This window comes from Mytilus californianus, unplaced genomic scaffold, assembly GCF_021869535.1.
Source record: "Mytilus californianus isolate M0D057914Y unplaced genomic scaffold, xbMytCali1.0.p SCAF_3, whole genome shotgun sequence".
Taxonomy (NCBI): domain Eukaryota; kingdom Metazoa; phylum Mollusca; class Bivalvia; order Mytilida; family Mytilidae; genus Mytilus; species Mytilus californianus.
The window spans coordinates 129573141-129600601 of record NW_026262679.1 but is presented as its reverse complement, the minus strand read 5'-3'; the positions used below and the strand labels follow the sequence as shown (position 1 = coordinate 129600601).

Genomic DNA, 27461 nt, shown 5'->3' with positions numbered 1-27461 from the left:
AATCCGAGAATTCTCTTTTAACAGTTTTTTTTTTTTTTTTGTCAAGTTCAATGGAACAACATTGTATTCTATTTTGCTTTCAAACATGAGCGTATTTAGCCAGTCGTTTTATATAGATACACACAAAACGCTTTTTTTCCTATATTTAAATTCCCACAGGAAGCAATGGAAAATAAACGGACAAAACATGGCCAAAAATAATCATCAAAATATTGAGATAAAAGTAAGCTGTATTTAAAAGTATGCCTGATTAGACTCTTCATGAACTATTTACAGAATATACCGAAAGATATATGAGGTATTAACCATGATAACTATTTGAAATTTATAACCTATCTAGGTTAATAATACTTGCAACAAAACTTTTTTATTTGCCTTAGGGAAACGTACTATTACTATGCGATTTTTTTTAATTTTTATACAATACATCCAACTAAAAAATAGGTCAAATAAGGAAAGTTCTCAAAATTTAACGATTGAACTAGATAGGCAGTCATAATTGAATGTCGATTTAGATTTAATACAGATGTGTGAACAAAAGGCCAAATATATAAAGACATCACTAGTAGAACAAAAAATACCAAGGATACCGGTAAAAGTAAATACGTTTTAAGAGAGAATGTTGAATATGTTAAAGGATAAATCTTCAACACTCCATACCACTTCTTCCGGTATTTGTGAATGTTCATTTTATCAAAAGGTTTATTTTCGAAAGTTCTTTGTAAGTAAACATCTTTTCTCGCCAGTCCGTACATATATGTCTTATTACTCATGATTTGCTTCACTGTCTCCCTCACTCTAATTTTCCTCCAACTTTTTGTGCATTTTTTTTTAGTATCTTGCACGTGCTATTTTTTTAGTATCTTGCACGTGCTATTTTTTAAGATTTACCATTGCTACTTCCTTAACAAATTAAATATTCAATTGTAATGTTTAACAGAAAAACAGCTCTAAAAAGAAGTCAAATATAATATCTAAAATACCTCCAAATGACGTGACGTCTGTTGTTGTAGATAACTTTGATTGTCGTGTCGTAGGTGTGGTAACTTTAGTGGTTGTTATAGTTGTAGTCTGCGCGGTTGTTGTTGGAGTAGTTGGCTTGGTTGTTGTTTGTGTTGTTGTAGTTGTTGGTATGGTTGTTGTAGTTGTTGGAATGGTTGTGGTAGTTATTGGGGTGGTTGTTGTAGTTGTTGGGATGGTTGTTGTAGTTGTTGGGATGGTTGTTGTAGTTGTTGGCTGTGTCGTGGTTGTTGTGGTGGTGACTGTAGTTGTTGTGGGTATTGGTGTAGTAGTAGTAGTTGTTGTAGTTGCTGAAATTGATATAGAAATTGATATTGAGGTATAAGAAATTAAAAGCTGAAAATGAAAATAGAGAAAATGTCGTAATAATCATATATAGTTCTATTACAGCCATTAACTGACAAATGCAAGATTTCCTTAACTGTCATTGTCATTAAATCAATTAGGTACGATTCGATATTATTATCAGAGCGATTTTGAAGATAAGTTTGTACTTCGGAGCAAATATTGTTAGACATTTAATGAATGAATGGTGCATAGAAAGGATTGAAATATTAATTAACAAATTGGCTTTTTTTAAAAGCACTTAGATTGTAGCTCTATGAACATTATACCAATAACATTTACATAAGGCACCATCTAAAGTGTTTGAAAAACAATACAAGAAAGAGAAGTCAATAACTATCTTCAATAAAAGAGATTTTTTTTTAATATGTAATAAATTACCCCATTAAGACATTGCATAAGTGTCCGTGGGTAAAGTGCATGATTAAATTTCAATTTATTGAAAGACGGGTTTTTTTCTAAAATGCAGGTGCTTTTTTATTTTTAAAAAGTCAAAATTTGTGAATTATACAAACGATTCTTGTCTAAAACTAACATTTACAAGCGTTTTAACATTGAGACTATTTAAACAGCACATGTTAACTGAAAGCTTTTAAAGGGTTGATTGACTTAACATTAATCATATGAGATTGAAAAGAATCTTTCAAATGTCACACAAAATCAATGTACAAAATATATCCTGGATAAATAAAGTATCAACTACAATCTCTATTAAATCAAATCAAAGTTGCAATTTCATTAAATGTTTAGAAATTGATTTTTGTAATTTAATTTGTAAAAATGATGATACCTACTTTCGTGAAATCAGAAAAATTTATTACTAAGAATTTATATTTATGTCATGCTGACTGAGACGTTAAGTCTTTAAATCATAAATTTTACAATAGGACATTATGTATCTTGTCATGATCCCACTGACTATCGTAACTATCATTTTCTTTCAGGCGGCTCATAAATCTATGATATAAATATAGGAATTCAGAAGATTTATGGAGATACTTAAATACAATGAAGGGACTGAATGGACGATGAAATGATTCTATGACAAAGTAAATTTGACTTTCCTCAAAAGTGATCAATACGATGGATTTCTCAAGATATTTTTTTTTTATTTTCAAAACACACATTTTTCAACAAATTTATTTATATAGTAGGTATTAGTTGTGATACTAAAAAAATGAACACAGGAAAAGAATATCTGAAATTCTAGACCCCTTAATAAGTTACTTTCTAAAAGATAGCGCAAACAAGACATTTTTTCGAGGTATCAAAGTTTCCTAATCCCTGTTTAACATGCATAAGCACTGTTCTAAGCACTTTAATGACAGTAGATATAATTGGTCATATCTCTGACATTTTAGTCGAAGTTAATGTGTTCAAATGTCTATGTTTATTGTTGGTGTCAAATAGAAAATATTATATAAATTAGTTTAAAATGATTTTATGTAAATATTACTGATGATCAGACCTATGTGTAAAGCAATTTTACGATCCTAAAACTGAACAAGACTGGATCAGGTGCTGATACTGTTATCCGTTATTTCGTTCTCCGTAAGTATTGTAATTATTTGGTCTTTGTTTTGTACATTGATACCCATGTAAATATTTTCTGTTGTATAACGTTTAAAGAGAATATATTGGATTAAGCCATCTATTGCGATTCATAACCTGATATGAGAGAAGCGATACGGTAGTCACCATGGTTTTACCAATCAATTGACGGAATTAATAATACTTAACTCCAAAACAATAAAAATAACACCAAGCAGAAATATTTTGATTTTGCGCATGATTTTGAACAACACCATTTTAACCATGGGTTAAGTAACGACATGTTAACGACACGTTAAATTTAACGCTTACGTTAAGTTAACGACAAGTTGAACAACCGGGCCCAGTGGAATATCTTATGATACGCAGTAACAGTTATGATCTGATATATTACTCTTTAGTACGTCATCAACACTTACGAAGCGGGAGTGTACTAATAGGTATAAAACTGCTATATGGTCCTGATCCGACATCGTTGATCACTTGCATAATGAATTGATAGGTTGAATTCGGTCGAAGTCCAGTGACAGTAAATTGCCTATTAGCCTCTCCAACCACATTAGCTGATTGAGTTCCTGAAAGACCAGTTCCCCTGTAATACAACCTAAAATAGACAAAAGAAATAAAATGGTACTGAAAAGCAGATTCATCAAATTAGACTTATCATTGAATATGTACATTCATCAGCAAGAGAAGCACGAGGTGCAACATGTAGAACAGGATCTGCTTACTTTTTCGGAGCACCTGATATCTGCCCTAGTTTTGTTTTAAAAGGGGTTTGTGTTACTCTTGCTCTTGCTTTAGCTTAATGTCTTTTTTGTTTATAATGTTAACGAATTTTACAAGAGTAACAAGACGAATGTCACAAATGGACCACCTGCGTCACCAGTGTTTTTTGGTGGGTTCGTGTTGTGAATGTTCGTAGCTTTCTTTGTTGTGCCTTGTGGACCGTTGTTTGCATTTTGGTCGTTTTTCGTACTTTAGCATGGCGTTGTTACTTTATCTTCGACTTATGAGTTGGAACATTCTTTTGATTTCAACCGCTTCTCTCTTGTGGATTAAAGTCAATGCACCTTAAAATGGTGGTGATGATGATATATCAAAATGTAATCCAGATGTTGTGCTTTATATGTAAGAATGGTCAATAATTAACATGCATCAGTTCAATATAATACATTCAGCTGTTCATTATTTCAAAACTGAAAAAACAAGTTAAAAAAAACTCGGTGAACCACGCATTTCGTCCCGTTTCTAAGCTAGTAGAAATAAATTTCATATTTTCCTATAATGAACGAATATTGTGTATGTTTCCTTCGGTTATATCTTACTGGCACAGTGACACCTGAGATTTGAAACACTGAATTAGATGTACGTACATATAGGAAAATATTTAATCATGAAAAAACTCGAGAGATACTTAACATGTAACTTGAATATCAATTTAAACTAATCTTGTAAATATCAACTTCTTTCAATATTTCAAAATCAATTATTTATTTACATATTAATCAACACATCAAGGGAAGTTGGTAAACTATGAGTTTTGTTGAAAATAGTTTAAAATTGAGAAAAAGAAATAATCAAATCAAATATTTTATTGTCGTATAAACTTTACAGTTTGTGACCAACATATATGCATGTATTAACACAATAAACATATATACATACATATCAAACAAACACAATAAAAACAGCACCAAAATTTATAAAAACAAACAAGCTGTTAAGAGTCCCCTGCCCTCAGTTCTAATAACTTTTTCAAGAAGGATCCTAACTTATTTGTTTGTAAAGGCGTTGATGGATTTAGTAAATAATGAATTTTTTCTTCTTCATTTAAATTATTAAAGTTATTATTTTCAGTACATATGTGTTCAAAAAAGGAATTTCTTAGTGTTTTATTATAATCACAATAGAGTAAAAAATGTTTCTCATCCTCTAGTATTTTACATTTATGACAAAGTCGTTTCTCTCTTGGGATTTTAAAATATCTCCCACCTTTTCAATTAAGAGGGAGTGATCACTTAGTCTAAATTTAGTGATCAATCTCCTTATCTGAAAATTAGATATATTTAGATAAGATTCTAGTTTGCAATCCTTTTTAAGTTTTTTATCTAGATAAAATATAGCTAAATATAAAAGGGTTTGTGTTTTAATAAAACATTATATAGGCAATCCAGTAAGATATAACCGAAGGAAACATACACAATATTCGTTTATTATAGGAATTTACTTTTATCATCAATGTTTTCAAATTTAGTTTCAATTAAATCTTCATATCTATTTTTCATTTTTAACTTTATATCGTTTTTTATTTTATTTACATCTTTTATGTCCTTACAATTAGAAAAAATATTAAGGTCAATATTAGTCTCTTCAACAATACTTTTTGCATATGTATACCATGAATAAGTTCCAGTCAAATCTAGAGACTGTGCTAGAGAAAAAGCTTCCTTTATCAATGGATTAATATTATTATTATATAGTCTAGCTAAATATAAAAGGGTTTGTGTTTTAATAAAACATTATATAGGCAATCTTCCTAACTCAACTCTTGCTCCTAAATTGGATGCATTTTTTCTTATTCCTAGAGTAGATTTACAAAATTTAAGATGCATATTTTCAATAGGGGTTTTGTCTGTAAAATCAAGTTGATTAATTTGTTATTATTATTATTATTACTATTATTATTATTATTTGAAATAATCGACATTACAGAAAACAACTTATTATTTCAGTTAATCTTTCTATATATTCTAGCAGCTATTAAGATAGAAGTAATATATTCATACTTGTATCCCTTGACGTCTCCATTCTTGGTGAATACAGTTAGAGCGTCCCATGATATTGTCAATGAAGTTATACCTTGTGATGATGCATGGATATTGCTTGGAGCAGCTGCTGGTTCTGTAACAGGTAAAATAGACAATAATACAGTTTTATATGTTTAGTTTTCATTGTTATCTAAAATATCCCATAATCAATGTATATAGTTTTGTGCATATTTGGCTTAAAGCAGATATAAAAAACTTTTTTAGCTAAAGTCGACAGTAGGGCAGTATTTGGTCTTGTTGTATGATCCAAATTATGTTGCTTGTAGTTGAAACATTTCTAGCAACTAATAGTATAAACAACGATGTAACTTTTATGATTAATTCTTTTAGTTCATATATCCAGGGAATATTGCCTCATTCACATCCTCAATCATATAACTTTTCCAACTAGTTGTCCAGACGCGGGGCGATTTACAACTTACCTATGATGTGGATGCTATATAAAAAATAAAGAGATGAGGTATGATTGCCAATGAGACAACTATCCACCAAAGTTCAAATTAAGTGGATGTAAGCAATTATAGGCAACCGTACGGCCTTCAACAATGAGAAAAAAACCAATACCGTATAGTCGGCTATAAAAGGCCCCCGACATGAAAAATATGAAACAATTCAATAGAGAAAACTAACGGCCTAATTTATAACAAAACAATTAACGAAAAATAAATATGACCCAACGACAACCACTGAACTACAGTCTCCTGACTTGGGACAGGTACATAAAGAATGTGGCGGGGTTAAACATGTCTGTGAGCGCCCAACCCTCCCCTAACCTGGGACAGTGGTGTAACAGCACAACGTAACAAACTATAAAAATCAGTTGAAAAAAGCCTTTTACTGTAACGAAAGTATGCTAGATACACTTACTGGAAATGTGAAGATATGATTGAAGCTTTAAATTTTCTCCTGGACAACATATATGTACGTTTCGGCGATAAAATGCATCGACTGGTAGTAGGTATTCCTATGAGCACTAACTGCGCCCCTTTAAAAGCAGATTTATTCCTGTATTGTTATGAATCTCAGTTTATGACCAAACTCAGTAAAGACACGTCATTGTTACATTTGGTTGATACATTCAACAATACCTACCGTTATCTTAATGATATTTTTTCGTTAAATAATCCAGAGTTCTCTAAATATACTATCGAAATTTACCCAAAGGAACTTACTTTAAATAGGTCTAACATAAACAGCAGTAGTTGTCCTTTTCTAGATTTAGACATTTCAATTTTTAAAGGGAAACTCCATACTAAAATTTACGACAAAAGAGACGATATTTCATTCCCTATTGTTAATTTTCCTTTTTTAGACGGCGATTATCCTTTGGCACCATCATACGGTGTTTATATATCCCAACTCGTTCGTTATGCCCGTGTGTGTAGTGATGTCATAGATTTTAACGAACGTAATCAATGCATCACTGGTAAATTATTAAGTCAGGGATTTCGTTACCATAAATTGCTTAAAACTTTTACTAAATTCTTTCATCGATACAAAGATTTGATTAAATCTGGCTGTACCTGTAGAAAACTTATTAAAAACGGTATTTCACATCCTAAATTTTACGGTAATATTGTACTAAAGGCGCGAAATCACTATGTGATCCGTGTAAACTCATCGAACCTTTAAACAAACTTTTTAGTGTAGGTTATCTTACCAATGTTGTAATTAGAACTTTGAATATGGTTTACATTGGCACAAATGTCGATTTTTTCATCAGCAAATTAAAACATAACTAAATTTGTATTCTTTTCAAACGTTTTCTTGGGATGTATAAATACACATCCACGTTCATTTTCTATATAGAGATTACTTTATCTATATATTACATTATACATATTTATTAACAGGTTAACTCCTAACTATCCTACTGCCTGTCGATACTTTTATTTTGGCATTGCACAAGTCATGTGACATGTCTTCTTTGACTGTCCATTACGTTAAAACACTAAATCCCTTGGATGTGTTTTAGTTGATTTTAGTCTCTTATGCATGATTTTTTATTATTAATTGTTTTTGGCTTTTAACTAGCTATCAGTAACTGCGAGTACTCTCAAATCGTACTTTCGTGTTAATTTAACTTGTTGATACAATTTGTAATGTATTTTTGTTATTTAATGTTTACTTATTCAGTGTTATATCTAGTCTCACTATTTTTAATATATACCACCTTTGATAAGTGTTTAGTATGACTTTAATTTGTTCTCGTACTAGGAACAACAAAATTATTCATTTTGTAAAAATTATTTCCGTACTCAATGTATACCTTACAACAAAATTATTTTTATTTACCTGTGTACGTTATTTTATTTGGCGGTATTTTGTACAAGGTTACGGTTGTCTTTCTTATATTGTTTTACATCTAACCCCCTTGTTTTATTAATTTTGAATTTACATTGTGTCATAGATCAAATTTATTCGTTTAGTGTATGTTCACTTGTTTTTGTTAATATGTCTTTTGATTGAGTTAAGCCATTTCAATTGATATTTTACATTGTGTCTTTCTATGTTGTGATGTTACACTATTGTTTCAGGTAGGGTGAAGTTTGGCGCCTATTAAAACGTTTAAACCCGCTGCATTTGTTTGCACCTGTCCTAAGCCAGGAACCTGATGTTCAGTGGTTGTCGTTTGTTTATGTGGTTCATAAGTGTTTCTCGTTTCTCGTTTTTTATATAGATAAGACCGTTGGTTTTCCTGTTTGAATAGTTTTACACTAGTCATTTTTGGGGCCCTTTGTAGCTTGCTGTTCGGTGTGAGCCAAGGCTCCGTGTTGAAGGCCGTACTTTGACCTATAATGGTTTACTTTTACAATTTGTGACTTGAATGGAGAGTTGTCTCATTGGCACTCATACCAAATCTTCTTATATCTATTAACTCATCAGATCGATACAAAGCAGAAAAACATCTAACATAAACACAGACCGGACGTGGCATGGTTATTTATCCATCCCAAATCCATAACAACAAAAAAGACACTAAGTACAGATCTGAGAGTTCTGGCAGTTACTGACAGCTAGTTCAAAGCCAATAACAACTAATAAATAAAATCATGTATCTAAGACTAAAATATCAATCAGTATACATCCAACATCCAAAGGATTTAGTGTAAAGACGTCATTGACAGTCAGAGAAAAACATGACCTTGTGCAATGCCAAAATGCCAAACGATCGACAGATTGCAGTACCGTTAATGTGCATATGTGTATAAAAAAACTATTAGTATGATTTTAATTTACTGATAACAAAATCAATATTTTTACCTATAAAAACAATATTCAAAGATCTAATTACAGTGTTGATTTGGTAACCTTTTAGAATAAGTTTATTTAAAGGATTGATAAGTTTACCCGGATCGTATATAAATTTCCGGGCTCGGTAAACAACATCACCGTTAAATTAAGGATGTACTATTCTGTCTGAAATATATTTTTTACAGGTACAGCCAAACTTGCAAACCAAATATTTGTATCTATGGAAGAATTTAGTAAAGGTTTTAAGTATCAAATTTGTGGTAACGAAATCCCTGACTTAATAATTTATCAGTAATACAGAGATTATAGTTTATACCTAAAGACCGTTTTGGGATCTCTATAAATGTGGTTTTTTTTTCTGGAGTGATGTCTTTGGATTACTCTCTCGTTGAGATATAACCAACATCGCCTAGTATTCATAGCTATTTTTTTTTTACCTATGTTTTTCAGTTGCTATTTCTTTTACTTTTATCATACATTCCCTTTTCATAAATATATTGAAACCCCATATTCATATATATATATATATATATGGTGAACACTTATGTCTTATTCCAAAATTTCTAAAATTACACATTTTATTTCAGTGATAAAATGTGACGATCGTCTAAACGGTTTAATGAAATAAACGGTTGTTACCTTTGTTTTCTTATTTCTTCATTCGTTTACTGTCTATCTATCTGATTTAATTATTTTATCATTTTTTCTTTCACAATTTCTTATCAATCCCTAATTATTTCCTTCACTATCAATTTAGCGTATGTTAAATACATTACTTAGTATTTAAAATCTTGTTTTGAGATCGTGTAAGCTATGAGGGCTAAAGAAGTCGCTAAAACTTGAGAAAAATATATTCGAATGAGTTCTTCAGAGATTGATTATGAAAGTTTACCTTAAATGTAATATTCTCATAAATTTAAGGTTGGCTCCATTTTGTAACTTATTCCATCATTTCTCGGTCAAATTACAGGCAAAAAAGATATATATATATATGTTTCTGGAACAGTAAGATCTACCGTACGCGAAAGTAATATATTTACCAACGCTACTCATAAGCCAAAATGAAATAAAAATAAAATAGTTTATTCCTAATTGGATGGCCCGAAATTCAGAAGATACAAAAATAACTGCACAAGAATATATTTGATATCAAAGTCAATATTTAAGTTTTTTTCTGAAATAGGAATTGTGGGTAGTGAAAGGCAGAATGTATATAGCAAATAACCGAAATAATAAAGAAATGAAATGCTCAACTGTTGCTATATACTACATGTAGCATACAATAGTAAACTTACTTGCATGTGGATGAGTGTAATTTACTGATGTTGGATTCGATACTTCTCCATTGGCTGTTATAGCTTTAACAAAAATATTGTAACTAAACCCTGGAACAATTGAGAATATTTCAACATTGTCAGTTGTAGCCCCGCTCGCTTCTTTACTTTTATATGTTTTAAATGGAGTTATAGAGTTGAAATAAACTTTGTATCCAGTTATAGTATAGCCACAGTTAATCTTTGTTGTATCCCAGGCTACGATAACACTCTTTGCTTTTCGTGTTTTTACTTTTATTCCAGAAGGGTCTGTGCCGCAAAATCCTATAAAGACCAGAAATTATACATGTAATACTATTATAATGCTATTAAAATATAATAGGTTGGACATCTTAACATAGTATAAATTTAAATGAAATTATACATTTATTGATATTATGTGTGTTAAAAGTATAATAGTACCGACGTTTTGGCAAATAAATAGATTTTAGTCTTTTTCACTTGATATGGAGATGGGGATGCATTCATATTACAAACCATTGTTTAATGAATTAAATACTGACATTTTGCGAATTACATATGTATACGTTAATGTACAGAGATGTGTAATATATGACAATTATATAATTTTAAGATCAAAGTACATTCAAGAACAATGTTATTTATGTGTTTCGTATGGAGCAGACTGAATTGAAAAAAATAGTACTTGCTACAGTCATTGTATATCCAATCAACCAGAAAACTTTGCATTGCTAAAAGAAACCTGAAGCTGGAAATATACAATAAAAATAAAATAATCATGTAATTAAAACAAACCTGAAACTGGAAATATACAATAAAAATAAAATAATCCTGTAATTAAAACAATCTCTTTAAATGTATTATGCATAGTATTGCACATCTGAAATATTTTGACTCTAAATGATTTATGGGAATTTTCTTTTGAAATCCCATTCCAAAGGTTTTTATATATACGAGATTAAGTAAATTTCAGATAGGACAGATTCCATTCAAGGGTCTATGGTTCTGATTGGCCAAGAATTCCACATTTTATTTATTACAATATGCGTGGAATGGTTACTAAAATTAAGACATATTATGAAATTTATTTTTCCAATGGTCCTTAGTTTTCTTTTCAACAAAAGTATACGGATGCATCGTTTATCATAATATAGTTGATGTGTACATAAATAACACAAACAATTTACCTACATTATCAGTTGTCAATTTTATTTACTATAAGTTTACTTTAAATCTAAGCCCAGGATCTATTTAGAAAATCACGCCTTTTTATCGAAAAGTCTACCATAAATGGTAAAGTATTGTGTCTCTTAACTTTAATTTATTTGACAAATAATTTGGCTGATATGAAATGACTGTCAAATCTTTTCATCCTTCCAGCTTAATCTTAACAATACTCAAATTTGTAATTACATGGCTGAGGATTTGTGATATCACAGGTATGACGACTTTTATACAGTTGGTAAAAATTTAGGGAAGATTATTTATGATATCAGACTCTACACGAGGTAGTATGTTGGTGTTAAGTGACAAAAGAAGGTAATTGTCAGACACTTTAAAAAAATAAATGACACTCATCGTTACCTCTTTGACAATGTTATTGTCTTGCAGTTTTAAAAATTAATGTCACCTCTATGAAATTTTTCTCTTTATATCGAGAATTCTGAAAAGGCCTTAATTGTCTTTTACTTGATTTTGATATTTCTGCTTCACAATAACAACTAATAAGATTTACAATGAATACCAAATCCTTATGATAAATAATTTAGATCACCGTGGAATGGCGGGGTGAATCTAGAGGTACACTGATGAACATCATATTACACACGAAAAAAGCACACAATCAATTAAAGTAATTCTAAAGATATTGTTGCCCTTTCGCGCCAACTGTTTTAAGATGTATCATTTGCGTCAATTATTATTTTTCAAAAGTATCGATTGCGCCATATACGGAATTCATTTGCCTTAATATATCTGTACACATATTAACTATCATACACATAATTAAATCCTAAATACAATTAGGTACCTTAAAAGTTTGTTTTTTTTAATAAATGCAACTATTGTTGCTTTAAAAAAATGGAAGGTGAGTATGAAAAAGTATAAGATCATAGGTTCGGAGTTATTTCGTATTGAAAGGATCAAATGCTTTGGAATGCATCAGACAGTACACATTTTCAGAGAACTTGAGAAGGAAACTGTACCGGTACGAGCTCAGTCAAAAAGTCAATAACAGTTTCGGGAAATGTTACATAAATTTGGAATCATAACAAATAAAGGTGAAAACTTTCTCTTAGTAAATGACGATTCTAGGTTGTGAAGCTAATGTAAAATTTCTTGTAAACGTAACATTGGCGCAAAAGGACGCATTTTTGGCGCAAAAGGATTTCTTTAAAAAGTATAATGCTATAATAAATGATGAATTTTCTGTAATTATGTATTGTTATACATATTGTTTACTATATATGTGAATATTTTTTTTCTGGATACGAATTTATAAAAAGGTCTTAAATCACATATTTGACTTCCAAGTATAATTGTACTTTTCTGATGTTAATCATCACGTTTTCAATAATGAATACTATTTAAACTAATTATATTTTGCCCACGAGATGATATATTTTCAAATATTTTACCCCGGATTCGGTTCCACACGGTACTGTGTATGTTTGTTTTATTTGTTAAATTAATGTTTAATTTAAGAAAGTTGACTGCCTGGATTATACTCTCTATTCAAATGTTTAATTTATGTGCAAAGTTGTCAATGATACCCGAATCAAATACTGATCTTGGTGGCGACATTCATCATTTTTCTTATCGTTTACCGTCGGAAATTGTTAGTATTGAGTTTGCCAAATGTTGCACTTTTAACAAATGATTGGCACTTTTTCTAACATTTTAACCCTTAGCTGAATTGAAACATAAGTCACATAAATAACGTTTAACGTTCATTGCTTAACAACAAGCGTATAATGATTGAACTCATGAAAGAGAATGTAGATTAAGATGCGATATATACTCTAATGACGTGTTTAATTGGAGTAAATAAAAATGTGTCCTTCAAAGATATGAAAACTGAAACTGCTGTAAAAATCAGCGTTTAAAGATGCATAGATGTTTTATTACTCTCAAATCGTCTTGCTAAAATCTAATAAATAATTCAAATTTGTCAAATTTCTATATTGCTATTACAACGCCAAAGGAAGAAACTGCAAATCTGCTAGCTATATGTATAGCACAGAAGGGCGAAAAATTATTAATGTGCGCAATTGAAATGAGAGAAATACAAAGGTTGATATTTAAAAACCTTAAGAGAACGAAAAACAGTCATCACCATGTTCCAATAAGAAAAACGACAAATAGACAGTCGTTCACAAAACCCTACACGAAAAACTAAGGACTGAGCAACCATAACCTCACCTAAACTCGAAGGTGAACCCAGGTACATTGAAAGGGTAGGCAAATCCTACTCCAATGGTGGAAATCCCCGTAAAGCTCATGACAAGTACAGGATGCTGTCGGTGATGGTATAATCGATGAAAAGAGAACATCACTGTGGCGGAACAAATCCTTGGTAATTTATGACATAGATATTCCATAACGGTCAACCAAATCATAATAGCTCCCGTAAAAATTTCGAAAGGATGACCTCAAACTTACAATTTTAAAGCATTAGTTCAATAGTTTCCTTGTAGGCAGCAATCAAATGAAATTATGACCAAAAAATTCAAACGCTGGAATATCGTATCAGTTCGGAGACATATATATATATTGTTTTATTATATATATATATAAATATATATATAAAACCAGTCTAAAAGGGTACAACATCACCAAAAAATAACAATAAAATGAACAAATGTAACTATAAATATTTCGGATAACAGATATCCTTCATCAGTATGATCACGATGTAAAATTAATCTTATCAACCTATTCTGATTATGAAACTATAGCAATCTTTAATTCTATACAAAAAAATAGTTTTACCAGAACATCATAGAGACGCTAGTACAATTCTAAAATTTTTAAAATCTGGAAATTTTAGAATTGTACTAGCGTCTCTCTGATGTTCTGGTAAAACTGTTTTTTTGTATAGAATTCAACAAGATTGCTATAGTTTTATAATCAGAATAGGTTGATAAGATTCATTTTACATCGTGATCATACAGATGAAGGATATCTGTTATCCGAAATATTTATATAGTTACATTTGTTCATTTTATTGTTATTTTTTGGTGATTTTGTACCCTTTTAGACTGGTTATATATTATATTTTGTAGTGTACTGTATCATAATTATATGATCCATCGCCCCGTAAGATTTATCGTTGGCTATTATTCAGTTATTTTATATATATATATATATATATATAGATTCTACCACTGCATCGAGTGTGATACGATATTTATCCACTCGAGACAGTTAAATTTTCAAATTTAAAACGCGAGGCTCGCCGAGCGTTTTAAATATTTAAAATTTAACTGTCGAGAGTGGATAAATATCGTATTACACGAGATTTGGTGGTGGAATCTGTTTCTCTAATGATTTTCAAACAATATGCAGGCAAACTTCTTCCTTCTTTTTGAATGATCTGCAAAAAGATGTGTTCTTTCTATGTGACGTCATCAGGCATGGTCGCCTTTTTTCATGCCGTCACAATAGGAAATTCAGAGGAAAGCAAGAAAATTCTACGTCATAATCGAATTTTAACCAATGAAGAACTGAGATCAAACGAACCACACGTTGATTAAATTTTTTTTATACAATGGGTGCAGAAAGGGATAAATTGACGAAGAATTAGAGAAATATATATATATATAAAAGTCTTAATTGAAAACAACGTTCAAACCTATGATTGCGTTGAATAAAAACCGCAATTTTTATACGTGTGCATGTAAAACAAATTTCTTGGTAGAGGGGTCTAAATACAGCACAAACAACAATTTCCAAGACAAAAAAAAAGCGAAAAAGTCTATTTTAACAAAACGCATTTGACTAACAGGTCGAACAACTGATGTTCTTAAACCCTGCGGACTGCCATTGGCGATTACCAAATAAATTGATCACCAGATCTAACGAAATGGATCTTAATATTAATTTAATACCAAACAGAAAACAATAAACTTGTGGAAAAGATGGATACCACAAACATGAGGTGCAAAAATTTGTACACCATATCCGGATTTCGACAATTAATGTCTCTTCAGTGATGTTAGGGATCGAAACATATTGTTTTATTAAAGTGCAACCTGATATAACATAATAATACAAATATAAAACATATTTTATAATGTCAGCCAGCCTTCATAGGCTTATGATGCACTGTACTTCTAAAGTTCTCATAATTTTCTGTTATAAGTATCAAATACCTATTTAATTGTACAATAAACAAGTAGTTAATTCTTTCTCATTAATGTTTGTGTTCTAATATTAGAAATGTTAGTGATAAATTTTGACACTATTTTAACACCGGCACTGAGTAAAAATTTGAATTTATCCAGATCAGACATGTTATCAAAATTACAGTTATATCTCTGTTGACAGTCCATAAACATACACTTTCTCTGTAATGAATAAGCAGGGCAATGTAATAAAAAGTGTCTTTCGTCTTCTACGGTCCCCGTTCCGCAAACTTTACAAAGTCGTCTATCAGCCGGGATGCCCCGGTCCCGCCCTTTCTCGATTTCAAAGGGGAAAATACCACATCTCAGTCTTGCAATTGCTGACCTTTCTTGGCGTGATATGTTTGATTTTAGGTACGGCTGAACACTATATGTGGTGTTCAAGTCTCTATACGTGCGGAGTTTTGGCATAGTTTCTACGGTTTTTTCCCATGTGATCTGGTACTTTTGCATGAACATGTCTTTTGCAAAGTTACTAATAAACTTGGTACTAAGTCCATCCGTACATTTCGAGCTGAATAAAGTATCAAGTCCACTTTCATTCATAATCGACTTTATATTGTTGTACCACGTATCCTTATGATTTCGTGAAAAACGACAGTCCCATGCATATATCCGTGATGGTATTCTTTCATGCGGTTTAAACCCCCATACTCCAGCACAGTAGGTCATAATTGGAGCGACTGTACTTTCAAAAAGTTTAGTGTACGTGTCATAATCCAATCCATCTGTACTGTAATATTTCGAAACAAGGGAACCCAAAGCACGACTGCTACCTGTAATCAACTTGTTTACACTGACAGTGTAGTCTAATGTTTCCGACACTGTAAGACCTAGGTAGCGGTACTGTGAAGTATAGTCAACTATTTTGTCGCCAATTTTAAACTCAAAGTCGCTTCGTGCAACTGAAGCCTTCCTTACGTGCAGTACTTTAGTTTTGTCAATATTCACATCCAAGCGCCATCTTCTCGACCAATTGTTCAACGTATTTAGTTGTGTATGTAGACCCGCAGTGGAGCTAGAAATTAAAACTATGTCATCGGCGTATAGTAACGTACTGAGTGAAAAGTCATTTTCTAATAGGACTCCACAGCCAAGAGCATTAATGTCAGGTATCAGGTCATTTATGAATAAGGCGAATAGCGTCGGCGCTAAGTTATCTCCCTGTCGGACTCCTTTACCAATAGAAAACCAATCAGTATATTGTTCGTTTATCCGGACACAGCTTTTCAAAACTGAATACATACTTTGAATTGTTTTCAGTATACGCCTGTGAATTCCGGCAGTCATAAGTTTGTGCCACATTAAAGTGTGGTCAACAGAGTCAAATGCCTTTGAAAAGTCAACGAAGCACATAAATGTTTCCAGTTTGAGTGTTTTTCTGTTTCTTAGAATTGTACATAAGCTGTATAAGTGGTCGAGGTACGATCTGAGTTTACGGAATCCATTTTGTTCCTCGCATAGAATATTTTCAATTTCAAAGAAATTCACAATTCGACTATTAAGAATTGAACTAAATAGTTTTGCGACCGTTGATATGAGACTAATGCTTCTGTATCCGTATGGGTCACGATAGTCCTTGCTCGGTTTCAAAATAGGACATATAATACATTTACACCACAAACTTGGCACTATTCCACTAGTGAAACACAGATTGAACAATTTTGCTAAGATACGTACTAAGGTTTCGTTTCTTAGAATTTCATTTGGTAGATTATCCACTCCGACTGATTTCCCTGATTTCAGCCTTTTCATGGCACTTTTTGTCTCTTCAATGTTAATGTCATCGTTTAGTGTAGCATCCGTAACTTTAGCTTCACTTTCATTTAAATCTAAGTTATCGAATTCAGCTTCCATTTGCGCAATTAACTGTTCAATGTTGGACAGAAATAAGTCATCAACTTCAGAATAACTGAATCAATGTTTTGTTTTGTGGTTTTTGGTCCCAATTTATTTACTTCCTTCCAGAATACTTTAGGATTTTCCGTATTAAGTGTTTTTAACTTGTTGCGTTGTTCCGCTTGATACTGTCGTTCCGCATATGCAGGCATTGTTGCAGAGAAACGGAAAGTTGACAATCGGTTAATTGAAATCAATTCTTCTGTGTCGTAAAGTTTATTTCTCAACCGACCTTTTTTTCAATTTCTAGACTTAACTGCATCAGGAAATGTATGTCAGGAAAATGAGAAGATGCAGCAGTTTCGTGAGGTTTTACATATTTTACTGCATTCAAAGAAAAAAATGAGTTAACAACTTTTCTCGAAACAAAATATACAAATTTCGGAAATCAGTCCTAAATATTTAATTTGTTCAATAAATTCTTCTTAATTCAAAATGCAATGACTTCTCTTAATCGATTAATAATTATATATTTTGAAACGACGTCATTTATATACTTGGACCGATAAAACTATATCATAGATCCTAACTGAATCGATGACAATAATCCTACAAAATTTTAAATATACTGTTAAACATCAATTTGTCTTTTTATATGATAATATCAGACAATTTAAAATATTAAAACTTTTGAGATGCCAGAAATAAGCACACATATATCTATTAAAACAGATGTTTAACTTGGTGTAACAAATATTTATAAGGATGTATAACGTAATTTAAAAAGATTAAAGTGCAAAAGACGAGTTTGTAAAAGTACAAACCAACAACAGATAATAAGGATGGACATACTTACAAATTGTAGGATTTAAAAGATTTCAAAAACAAGGGTTAATATTTATTATCATAAGCAGATAATGAAGAAGTGTATTGGAGCACCAAAACTTTATAAATGCAAATCAGAAATTATATATGACGTTTATCTTAGACATGTTCATCTGTTTGTAACAAATGTATTAAAGACTTGGTACGTGACCATTTTTTTTTAGTATTTAATCAGAGCCATTAGTTTTGATAATACCATATTCATAACATATATGGATCTCGTAAGTAAAAGGGAGCCATAAGAAGCGTGCATAAAAAAGAGTAAGTTGCTTTGGGGAGGAGCTGAGCGATTGGAAAACAAACTAAAATACCAAGGAAATAATCAAAAATGTAAATTCGAAAGACAAGCGACAAACACGAATAGAAAACGGAGAGATAAACAACAATTGATAAATATTCAGCAACACAAATCTTATAAAATGTCTCATTGTGGCACCCGTCGTGTTGCTAATTACAAGTGAAATTCCTTTTTGATAGTTGCACTCATTACATTTGTTTGAATATCCCTTTGGTATCTTTTTGTCTTTCTTTTGATAAGTTATCATGTCAGCGAAAACAGAACTGTATTGTGGCTACGAAAATTTAAACAAATCCGTGGTCATCTGTGACACAGACATTCCATAACGGTCAACCAAATCATGATAGCGTCCGTTAAATATTTTTAGAAGTATGGAAGGTTTATTGAAATGCATACTTATCTATATATACGCATTACGATTAAAATACCAATACGTTGAATTTGTTAAAGTTTAATGGTCTTAATATTATGAACGAGTATATATATATGTAGTCGTCGGAGACAAACATATTTGGTGGCGATCAACCAAGTACTGATGATTTCCATACAAATATGAGAGCAAGGACTTCATCTTGACTAATTAGGAAACTTATTTCAGTACTTCTTTGTAAGCAGCAACCTTTTATCTATTCAGTTAAAAAGCACAATCTCTTGAATTTTCCTTGGAGGTCGGTATTTTGTTATTTTACTTTTTTGTATCAGCTGGAAGATACATACTCCATCGGCAGATGCTGTTTGAATATTTCTACATAAGAATGAAAACCCTACCCATAGATCCCCAAAGGCGGATTGGATTGCCCTTGTCTCGAAAAACATCAACAAACTATCGATAATGAATTATTCGGTGAAATGACATCCTCTATAAAGCGGGGAATGCAGTTACATAACATTAACGCTAGCTTCCTTTTATTCTTTTTGAAAAACCTTTGTTTAAAGGCTGCCTAATACGAATTAAGAAATAAATCAGCCAAAATTAGTGCACAGTATACGAATATTATACATTACTTAATAATGTCTATCAATTTTTTTTCCCAATCAAGCCCGTACTGAACCTTTAACAATATCAACGTGCCAACATGAGATTTTTTTTATAAAGTCATGAGAAATCTTGAGAATCTTAATGTTGTAAATAGATTGTAAAAAGTAAAATAACAAAAATACCGAACACCAAGGAAAATTCAAAATGGAAAGTCCCTTATCAAATCAAAAGCTCAAGCACATCAAACGAATGGAAAACAACTGTCATATTCCTGACTTGGTACAGGCATTTCCTTATGTAGAAAATGGTGGATTAAGCCTGGTTTTGTAGCTAGCTAAACATTTCACTTGTAAAACAGATGCATTGAATTCCTTTATATTGACAACAATGTGTGAGTAAAACAAACAGACATATTAATAACTATAATCTTTATTGCAAAATTACACCCATAAGGGTCAAGCAATACAAACAAACAATTATACATTTTAAATACAATGCAAAACAATGTAATACACAATACAATATAATAGAACATATTTTAAGAGGTAAATATGTCAAAAATTGGGGTACAGCAGTCAACATTGTGTTATAAAAACAAACAAATATGTCAACAAAGACAAACAAAATGGCATATAGACACTCTATAGACAAAGAACATAAGCAGAAATGAAACACAAGAATACAAAAAATGACCATTACACAATAACACAATGGCGGGATGTATAAATACGACCCACGCCCAAAGGATATAACGAAAAATGGAGTTAACATTGTTATATTGGTTAAATGTTAAAAGTAAGGAGATTTGGTACAATTGCCAATGAGACAACTATCCAAAGGAAACCAAATGACGTGCATTTACTGAACTAAGGGAATATGTCAAGTTGTTAATAGCAACCAACCAAAACGATACAAAACACTAAAAGACATGTTAACAAAAAAGCAAGTTTCTATAACATGAAAAAGATTCTATGCAGCATTAGATTTTAAAATGGTTAGAAACTGCGGACTATAATAGATTTGTACTGTTGAGGCACTTTAAATCTACATGCATAATCTCTCTAAATGATCAACGGAAAAAGGAAAATAATCATCGATTTGCCGAATACTGACATTCATAGTGTTGAATAAAGGAACGTTAGAGAACAAGAAACGGGTGCAGTAATGGATTATAGAATTTAGACCCCGACTATTAACGTCAGTAGCTTCGGGGAGTTGTTTGTCTTTCTTTGATTTATAATTTGTGGTTGCTGAACTATTTACATTTTGCAAAAACCAAAAAACGTACGTGACAATTAAACCAAGCTGTGTGTTAACTGCATACTTTTGATTGTATAATTTACATTATGAAATTGCTTTTTGAATTGTCATGCGGTTCCCTGTCATTTTTATCCACATTTTTTCGACGTGGCGTATTTTGTATATTACGTTGGAGTTCTTGAAATATCACGGAATATTTCCATATGTGCATATCACACCATATAAGACCAACGATTATTATTAGGTCGAGTTTTAATCCGTTTTGTTTAGCATGTTTTTTTATATTAATCAGAGAATCCCATAGTCATTCCTGAAAATTTAGAACTTTCATTTATTTTCAACCAAAATATTAGATGGCGTGTTGAATTTTTTATATTTCCCCTACATTTAAAATGACGACATTTGATGCAATTAAAAGTATATGTAAATTAGTCTTTGACAAATAAAACTAGTTTAAGATTTGACTGAATTAACACAAAACCAAGTTTCTTATTGTAATATGAGAAAAATAAAGGGATATAGTTACGATACTGTTGTCAGGTTATTAAAGATGGCATCTTTTGGAATTAATATTGATTCTCTCATAGGGTCTTTGCATCGGAAATAAACATTTTTATTCTAAAACCAGTTGTTGGCATGATACGGGTTATGTTCTCCTCATATATTTTATGATGGTATGATACTAAACCCCTAACGGGAGGGATTGTGCTTGATTTTCATATGATGAAGACATGATCTTTCAATCAGTTTAATTGAGGTCTGTAGCTGGCATGGCAGTAACTGCTAGTAGTCCTTTGTTAATCTATGTATCATTGTCATTTTGCTTAGTTTTTTTTTTTGTTGTTTTTTGTTACCTATTCTGACATCGGACTCGGACTTCTTTTAAACTGAGTTTTACTGTGCGTATTGCTGTGTGTTTGTTTATTCTACATTGGCTAGAGGTATAGGGGGAGGGTTGAGATCTCATAAAACATGTTTAACCCCGCCGCATTTTTCCGCCTGTCACAAGTCAGGAGCCTCTGGCCTTTGTCAGTCTTGTATGTTTTTTAATTTTAATTCATTTATATGTTTTGGAGTTTAGTGTGACGTCCATTTTCATTGAACTAGTACACATTTTTGTTTAGGGGCCAACTGAAGCCCGCCTCTGGGTGCGGGATTTTCTCCCTGTGTTGAAGACCTATTGATATATTCAAAAAAAATTTGATTAAAAATATTGCAATAAACCTCTAGTTACTTTGAGTATAAATGCAAAAAAAAAATCAAATGCAGTAGAAATATTTAGTGAGATTTGTTTTCTTATTTTTTTCGTTTAGTTTCGCTTAGAATGAAATAAAATAAAATATGGTAGTAACAGAAAAATACAAAAGATATTCAAGAAAATGGCATTTCGAATATAGATTGTTACTGGTTGTGACAAAATCAATCAGCACTTATGACGAATATTTACAGAGATTAAAGTAAACAGGAAGAACTTGCAAAAGCGCAAGTCAACCTTGAAAATTGCGTATGGAAGGTCATATTTTAAAACGTGCACGACTTAGACAGATAAAAATGATACTCATATTAGAGATATTTAAACCATTTGATTAAAAATTCTCGGAAAAACGCGACGTGAACTTAATAAACCTTCTAAATTTTATAGGTTATTTTCTTTATTTCTTCTTATAAAATCAGGTGAAAAGTTTAAGAGATTGTTTGAAAAAACGAAAAATTTATAACAAAATCGACGAAGGGGATTTTTAACGACCTTGACTACCAATGAGGGTCTTGCAAGTTCGGTATAACAAAATGACATCGTTTAATAACAAAATGACATCGTTTAATAACAAAATGACATCGTTTGATAACAAAATGACATTGTTTAATAACAAAATGACATCGTTTAATCAGTAGGAGTGTCTGTGATCTTAATTTACAATTAAGGGATTGACATCTTTCAATATAGTTTAGATGGTAGAATAACAGATATTCTAGCAATTTCTTTGCATAGATGGTCTAATCTATATTTGACAACATTTCTATGATATTTTTTTTTCGTTTTCCGTGCTCTTCAACTGTGTAACTATAAAACATGTATTGTATCCTTCTTTAGTAGAAAGAATGCATATTATTATTGTATGAGGTGAAGAAATACAAAGTAAAGAATTATAAAAAAAAACTTCGCAACTAATTTTGATTTCCAAATATTTTGATTTAAGGCGCCACTGATGAGTCTTTAGTAGACGAAACGCGCGTCTGGCGTACTAAGTTTGCTATCTTTTATCCGATCAGAAATGGTTTGATCAGTATCGTTATTATAGGTTTACTAGAATTTTTAAATGAATTAAGTTTGTGTTTCATTTTAGGACTAAAGTTAGTAAGACTTTATAAACGTCAACGAGACAGAAATGGGACCAGTTGAACTTCACAAATAACACCTAACTCTAATATATATGGCTGTACTTAACAGTAAATCCCATACAGCTCCGCCATAACCAGTACAGGAGAAAAATCCTTATATCGTGAACAGCCCTGTACTGAGTTTCAATGCTGAGAAATAAATTACTTTAACTTGTAATGAGCGAATTGGTGATCAATTCCAAAATAAATGCAGGACGCAGAGTACCAGATATATGTTTTTTTCTCTTTACACTATTTTAAATCGGCCATAAATGATCATATATACGTGTGTCTTTCCAAAATCATAAACTCCGTTTACTTTTTGCATTTTTTTTTCTTTTTTAAAGAGACTTTTTTGGTGATAGTGGATATTTAGTATAGTCTCTACTTTTTTCAAATTATCTTCTTTCTCGGTCGTTTGAAGAACTACATTTGGTACAAATCCATGTTTATTGCAAAAGATCGTAAGTTACCTTTAAGTGTGTTTTTCTATGCTTTTGACTTGTTTTTGGCTTGTTTTTATAATTAATATATAAAATACGGAGATGTGGTTTGATAGTTAATGAGACAACTATCCATCAAAGTCTAAATGAAGCGGATTTAAGCAAATATAGGTCACCGTACGGCTTCGCCAATGAGCAAACCCAATACCGTATAGTCAGCTATAAAAGGTCCCGACATGACAAAATGAGAAACAAATCAAACAAACAAAAACTTTCTTTAATCCGTTCTGTTAAAAAAAATTCTTCGGAAACGAATTTTAAAAAGGTGAGCTATATTTCAACGGAAAATTTAACACAATTAGGCTTACGAAAAGCTAATTTGTGATTTTGGTGAGGCTTTCTTTCATATTTATGCCATAAATAATATGTACTAAACAAATCCTTAATTGGTATATCCATAGATGTAATATGGGTTTATACATCTATGGTATATCATACTGATGAAGGATATCTGTTATCTGAAATATTTATAGATACTTATATTTAATGTTTCTTTTTTTTTAATATTGTGTTGTTTTGTACACTTTTAGGCGTATATACATATATAAACTGATATATAATGTTAACATCTTAGGCACATCTGATCGATGTTATTTGATAAATTTATAATTCAGTTTGATTTTCGAATTCAAGGAAACAAAAGAATGGCCTTATCTTATACTTCAATTACTTTGCATTACGAATGCTTTCTATATGAACCGTGCATCAAGTTTTATTCAATTTGCTAATGCAACAATGTGCAATCCAGTCCAAAAGTAAGAAAGACAGAATACATATATATATATATGCAAATGTATACATATTGATTTTAATTTTACAATATCATGATTATATGTACAAACATCTGTAACTGGATAATTTCGTCAAGAGATCTAGTGTTTTACGTCAAACGGTAGCCACAGATCCATCTAAATCTGAATATATCCTAGAAAATGAAAAATTAACCACAATTCATTGTTCCCTTTTTTGCACTGATTGCATCTTCTGCCGTGACGTACAACGAGATTCAACAGATGATAATCATCATTTTTTATTTTATTTTTATAAATAAAAAATATAGCGATTTTATTTTCACACAGTCTGCATGGGTCATCACAAATGCGTCATTCTCAATCCTTTAAGTTCTATAATTTGTACTGGGGTTTTCAATGTAAAGTCTGTGATTACCTTCCTACACTTAATGTACTCAACTGAGAGAAACAAGGAACTTATTTTGACATTTGTTTTGAGTCAATGTGTAAACTTTGATATAACTTTATGACATATAATTAATGCATAAAAAATAAAACATTTCAATTAAATCCGCCTTGCGATTCAGACATTCTTATGTTTTAAGAAATAGGAAAAGTTTAAGTCAACATAAGGAAAAATAAACACAGACATGTTGAAACCATAAATCAATCAATATCTGGAATCCGTCAATTTCCCAATGAACGATTTGTAAGAACTGTCAAATTGTTAGATATATTTAGAATAGAGAAATTCTAAATGGTAATACATTTGTAGATAAGTAAATATTGAGAAGGGTTATCTGAATTTAAATATCAAAGTCATGTGTAATTTGTTGCAAATCTGTAGCAGTAAATATATAAGTTTCTTTTTTGTCGTTCTTATGTCGTATTTTTCCTGATAAGGCACATCAACCCCCACAGAAGGTAATTTGTATCATGTTGAATTTAGCATTATATAAGGTGTGCAATAAATCAGACGGCAGAGTATTAATGGCATTAAAAGTCCAATTTGATTTCCTACAAATACATCTATCTATTGACTTATAGTCTTGAAAATCATTTAAAATCATTCTCGCTCTTGATATGTATATTATAGTTAGAGAGATGGGGTCAAATATGTTAATACTCTTAAGTCCCGTTCACATGCAAAATTTTTCGCATGTATGCATATGCATGTTTGCATTTGTATTTAGAAATGCATGACCGAACCCTTGCTGCAAAAGTATACTAGTAAGTGCACTTATTTAAACTTACGCTGTGTGTATTTTATCGGCAAGAAACGATGGAGAGAATGTATAGTTGTATAGCCGTCCGTCTTTTTGTCTGTCTGTCCGTCTATGCACTTCCATCATACCGGCGTAATTCATCTTTGTTTTCGAAAGATCAAATGCTTTCAATTTGATTGCAACCTTACTGCGCTTCATAAATGAAAATAGGAAGATATTTATTGATTTTGATTTCTTTACGTCGTATGTCATGGTCACAGACACCAAAAAAATCGAAACTTATGCAAGAAAGGAGTTACTGGAATAAAAAGTCTAGATTGAATTGAAGCAACACTTAATATATTGTCACATATAATGAGTGAAAGATCCATATCCATATCCATGTTTTGAATTCACTGTATACGAGGCCAAAGTTACTATAAATAGACTGAAATAAGAGCAGAAAACATGTTTTATGGTTAATAACTCAAGAACCTTAATGGAGAGTGCAATGAAGCATGTACACATCGGACTCATGAGTCTGGGACACATCGGTCTCATGAGTCTGGGACACATCGGTCTCATGAGTCTGGGACACATCAGTCTCATGAGTCTGGGACACATCGGCCTCATGAGTCTGGGACACATCGGCCTCATGAGTCTGAGACACATCGGTCTCATGAGAATAGAATAGAATAGAATAGAGTATTTTTATTTCCCAAATTACAGGGCCCATAAAGGGCATAAAATCAGATACAATTGATTGACATAATTGGTAATTACAACAATAAACATCACAGTGTACATGTAAATATATATTTAGTATATTAGCATTGGTCAGAATCAGAGCCATTAACAATATATATATTGTGAATAAAAGAATAAAATTACATTATATACATTCATTCTCAAATTATTTACTGGAATTAGTGTCAATATTCATACCTGATCTCCTTAATTCAAAACATTCACCAATGTAACAGCCCATTTTTTCCATATTAAAGAGATACATTTTCTTGGGTCAAGAGCCATAAAAATTTGGAAGATTTATTTAGGTTTTTAAAATTATAACAAATGTTAGAAATGTATTGAAAAAAATATAAATATTTACTTCGCCACACTTTTCGCCTGTCCTAAGCCAGGAGCATAGGTCTTTAATCCATTGGTTGTCATTGTTTGCCGTCTTCCCAATACATATATTTCGTTTTAGCGTGAATCGGGCTACTGGTTTTCCCATATTGTCACAATTTGACCTTTGGGCTTTTACATGCCAAATTTCTCGGAACACGACAAAGCGGTAGTGCACCAAACGGTTTGGTTGCAAGAATGTATAACTGTCGAGACAATTTAACCCCTTCCAGTAAAAGAATAATTATTTCTATATAATAAAAAAAAAAAGAGTGCAGGATGTCCTCTAATTTAGGCCCGAGTTTGAAAGTTTCATAAGAAACTATATATAGTTAATACGAATTTGTATTTACTTAAAACGTATCAATCATCATATAATGATTTATGTATCCGAGGCTGTATTCCCAAACTATGCAGTATCCGCCAGATTGAAGAGCGCTCTCTCGTCCATAAATCTTTCCTTCCAGATACACCTATACTTGCAGCTATGTAAACGGCTATCCTCCTTAGTTTTTGAACTTTCTATTTATTTTGGAATATCTGTCATCAAAC

The 27461-nt window shown here is 31.4% G+C and overlaps 1 protein-coding gene across 1 annotated transcript; it reads right to left on the bottom strand.

The window, feature by feature from the left end:
* Window positions 1-933: 933 nt before the first annotated feature.
* Window positions 934-17559, bottom strand: LOC127733767 (integumentary mucin C.1-like). Its single transcript, XM_052243080.1, has 3 exons — window positions 17328-17559; window positions 5779-5820; window positions 934-1310 (listed from the first exon to the last, which is right to left on the bottom strand). The coding sequence occupies exons 1-3, from the start codon at window positions 17557-17559 to the stop codon at window positions 934-936; spliced, it is 651 nt and encodes a 216-aa protein (XP_052099040.1).
* Window positions 17560-27461: the final 9902 nt, after the last annotated feature.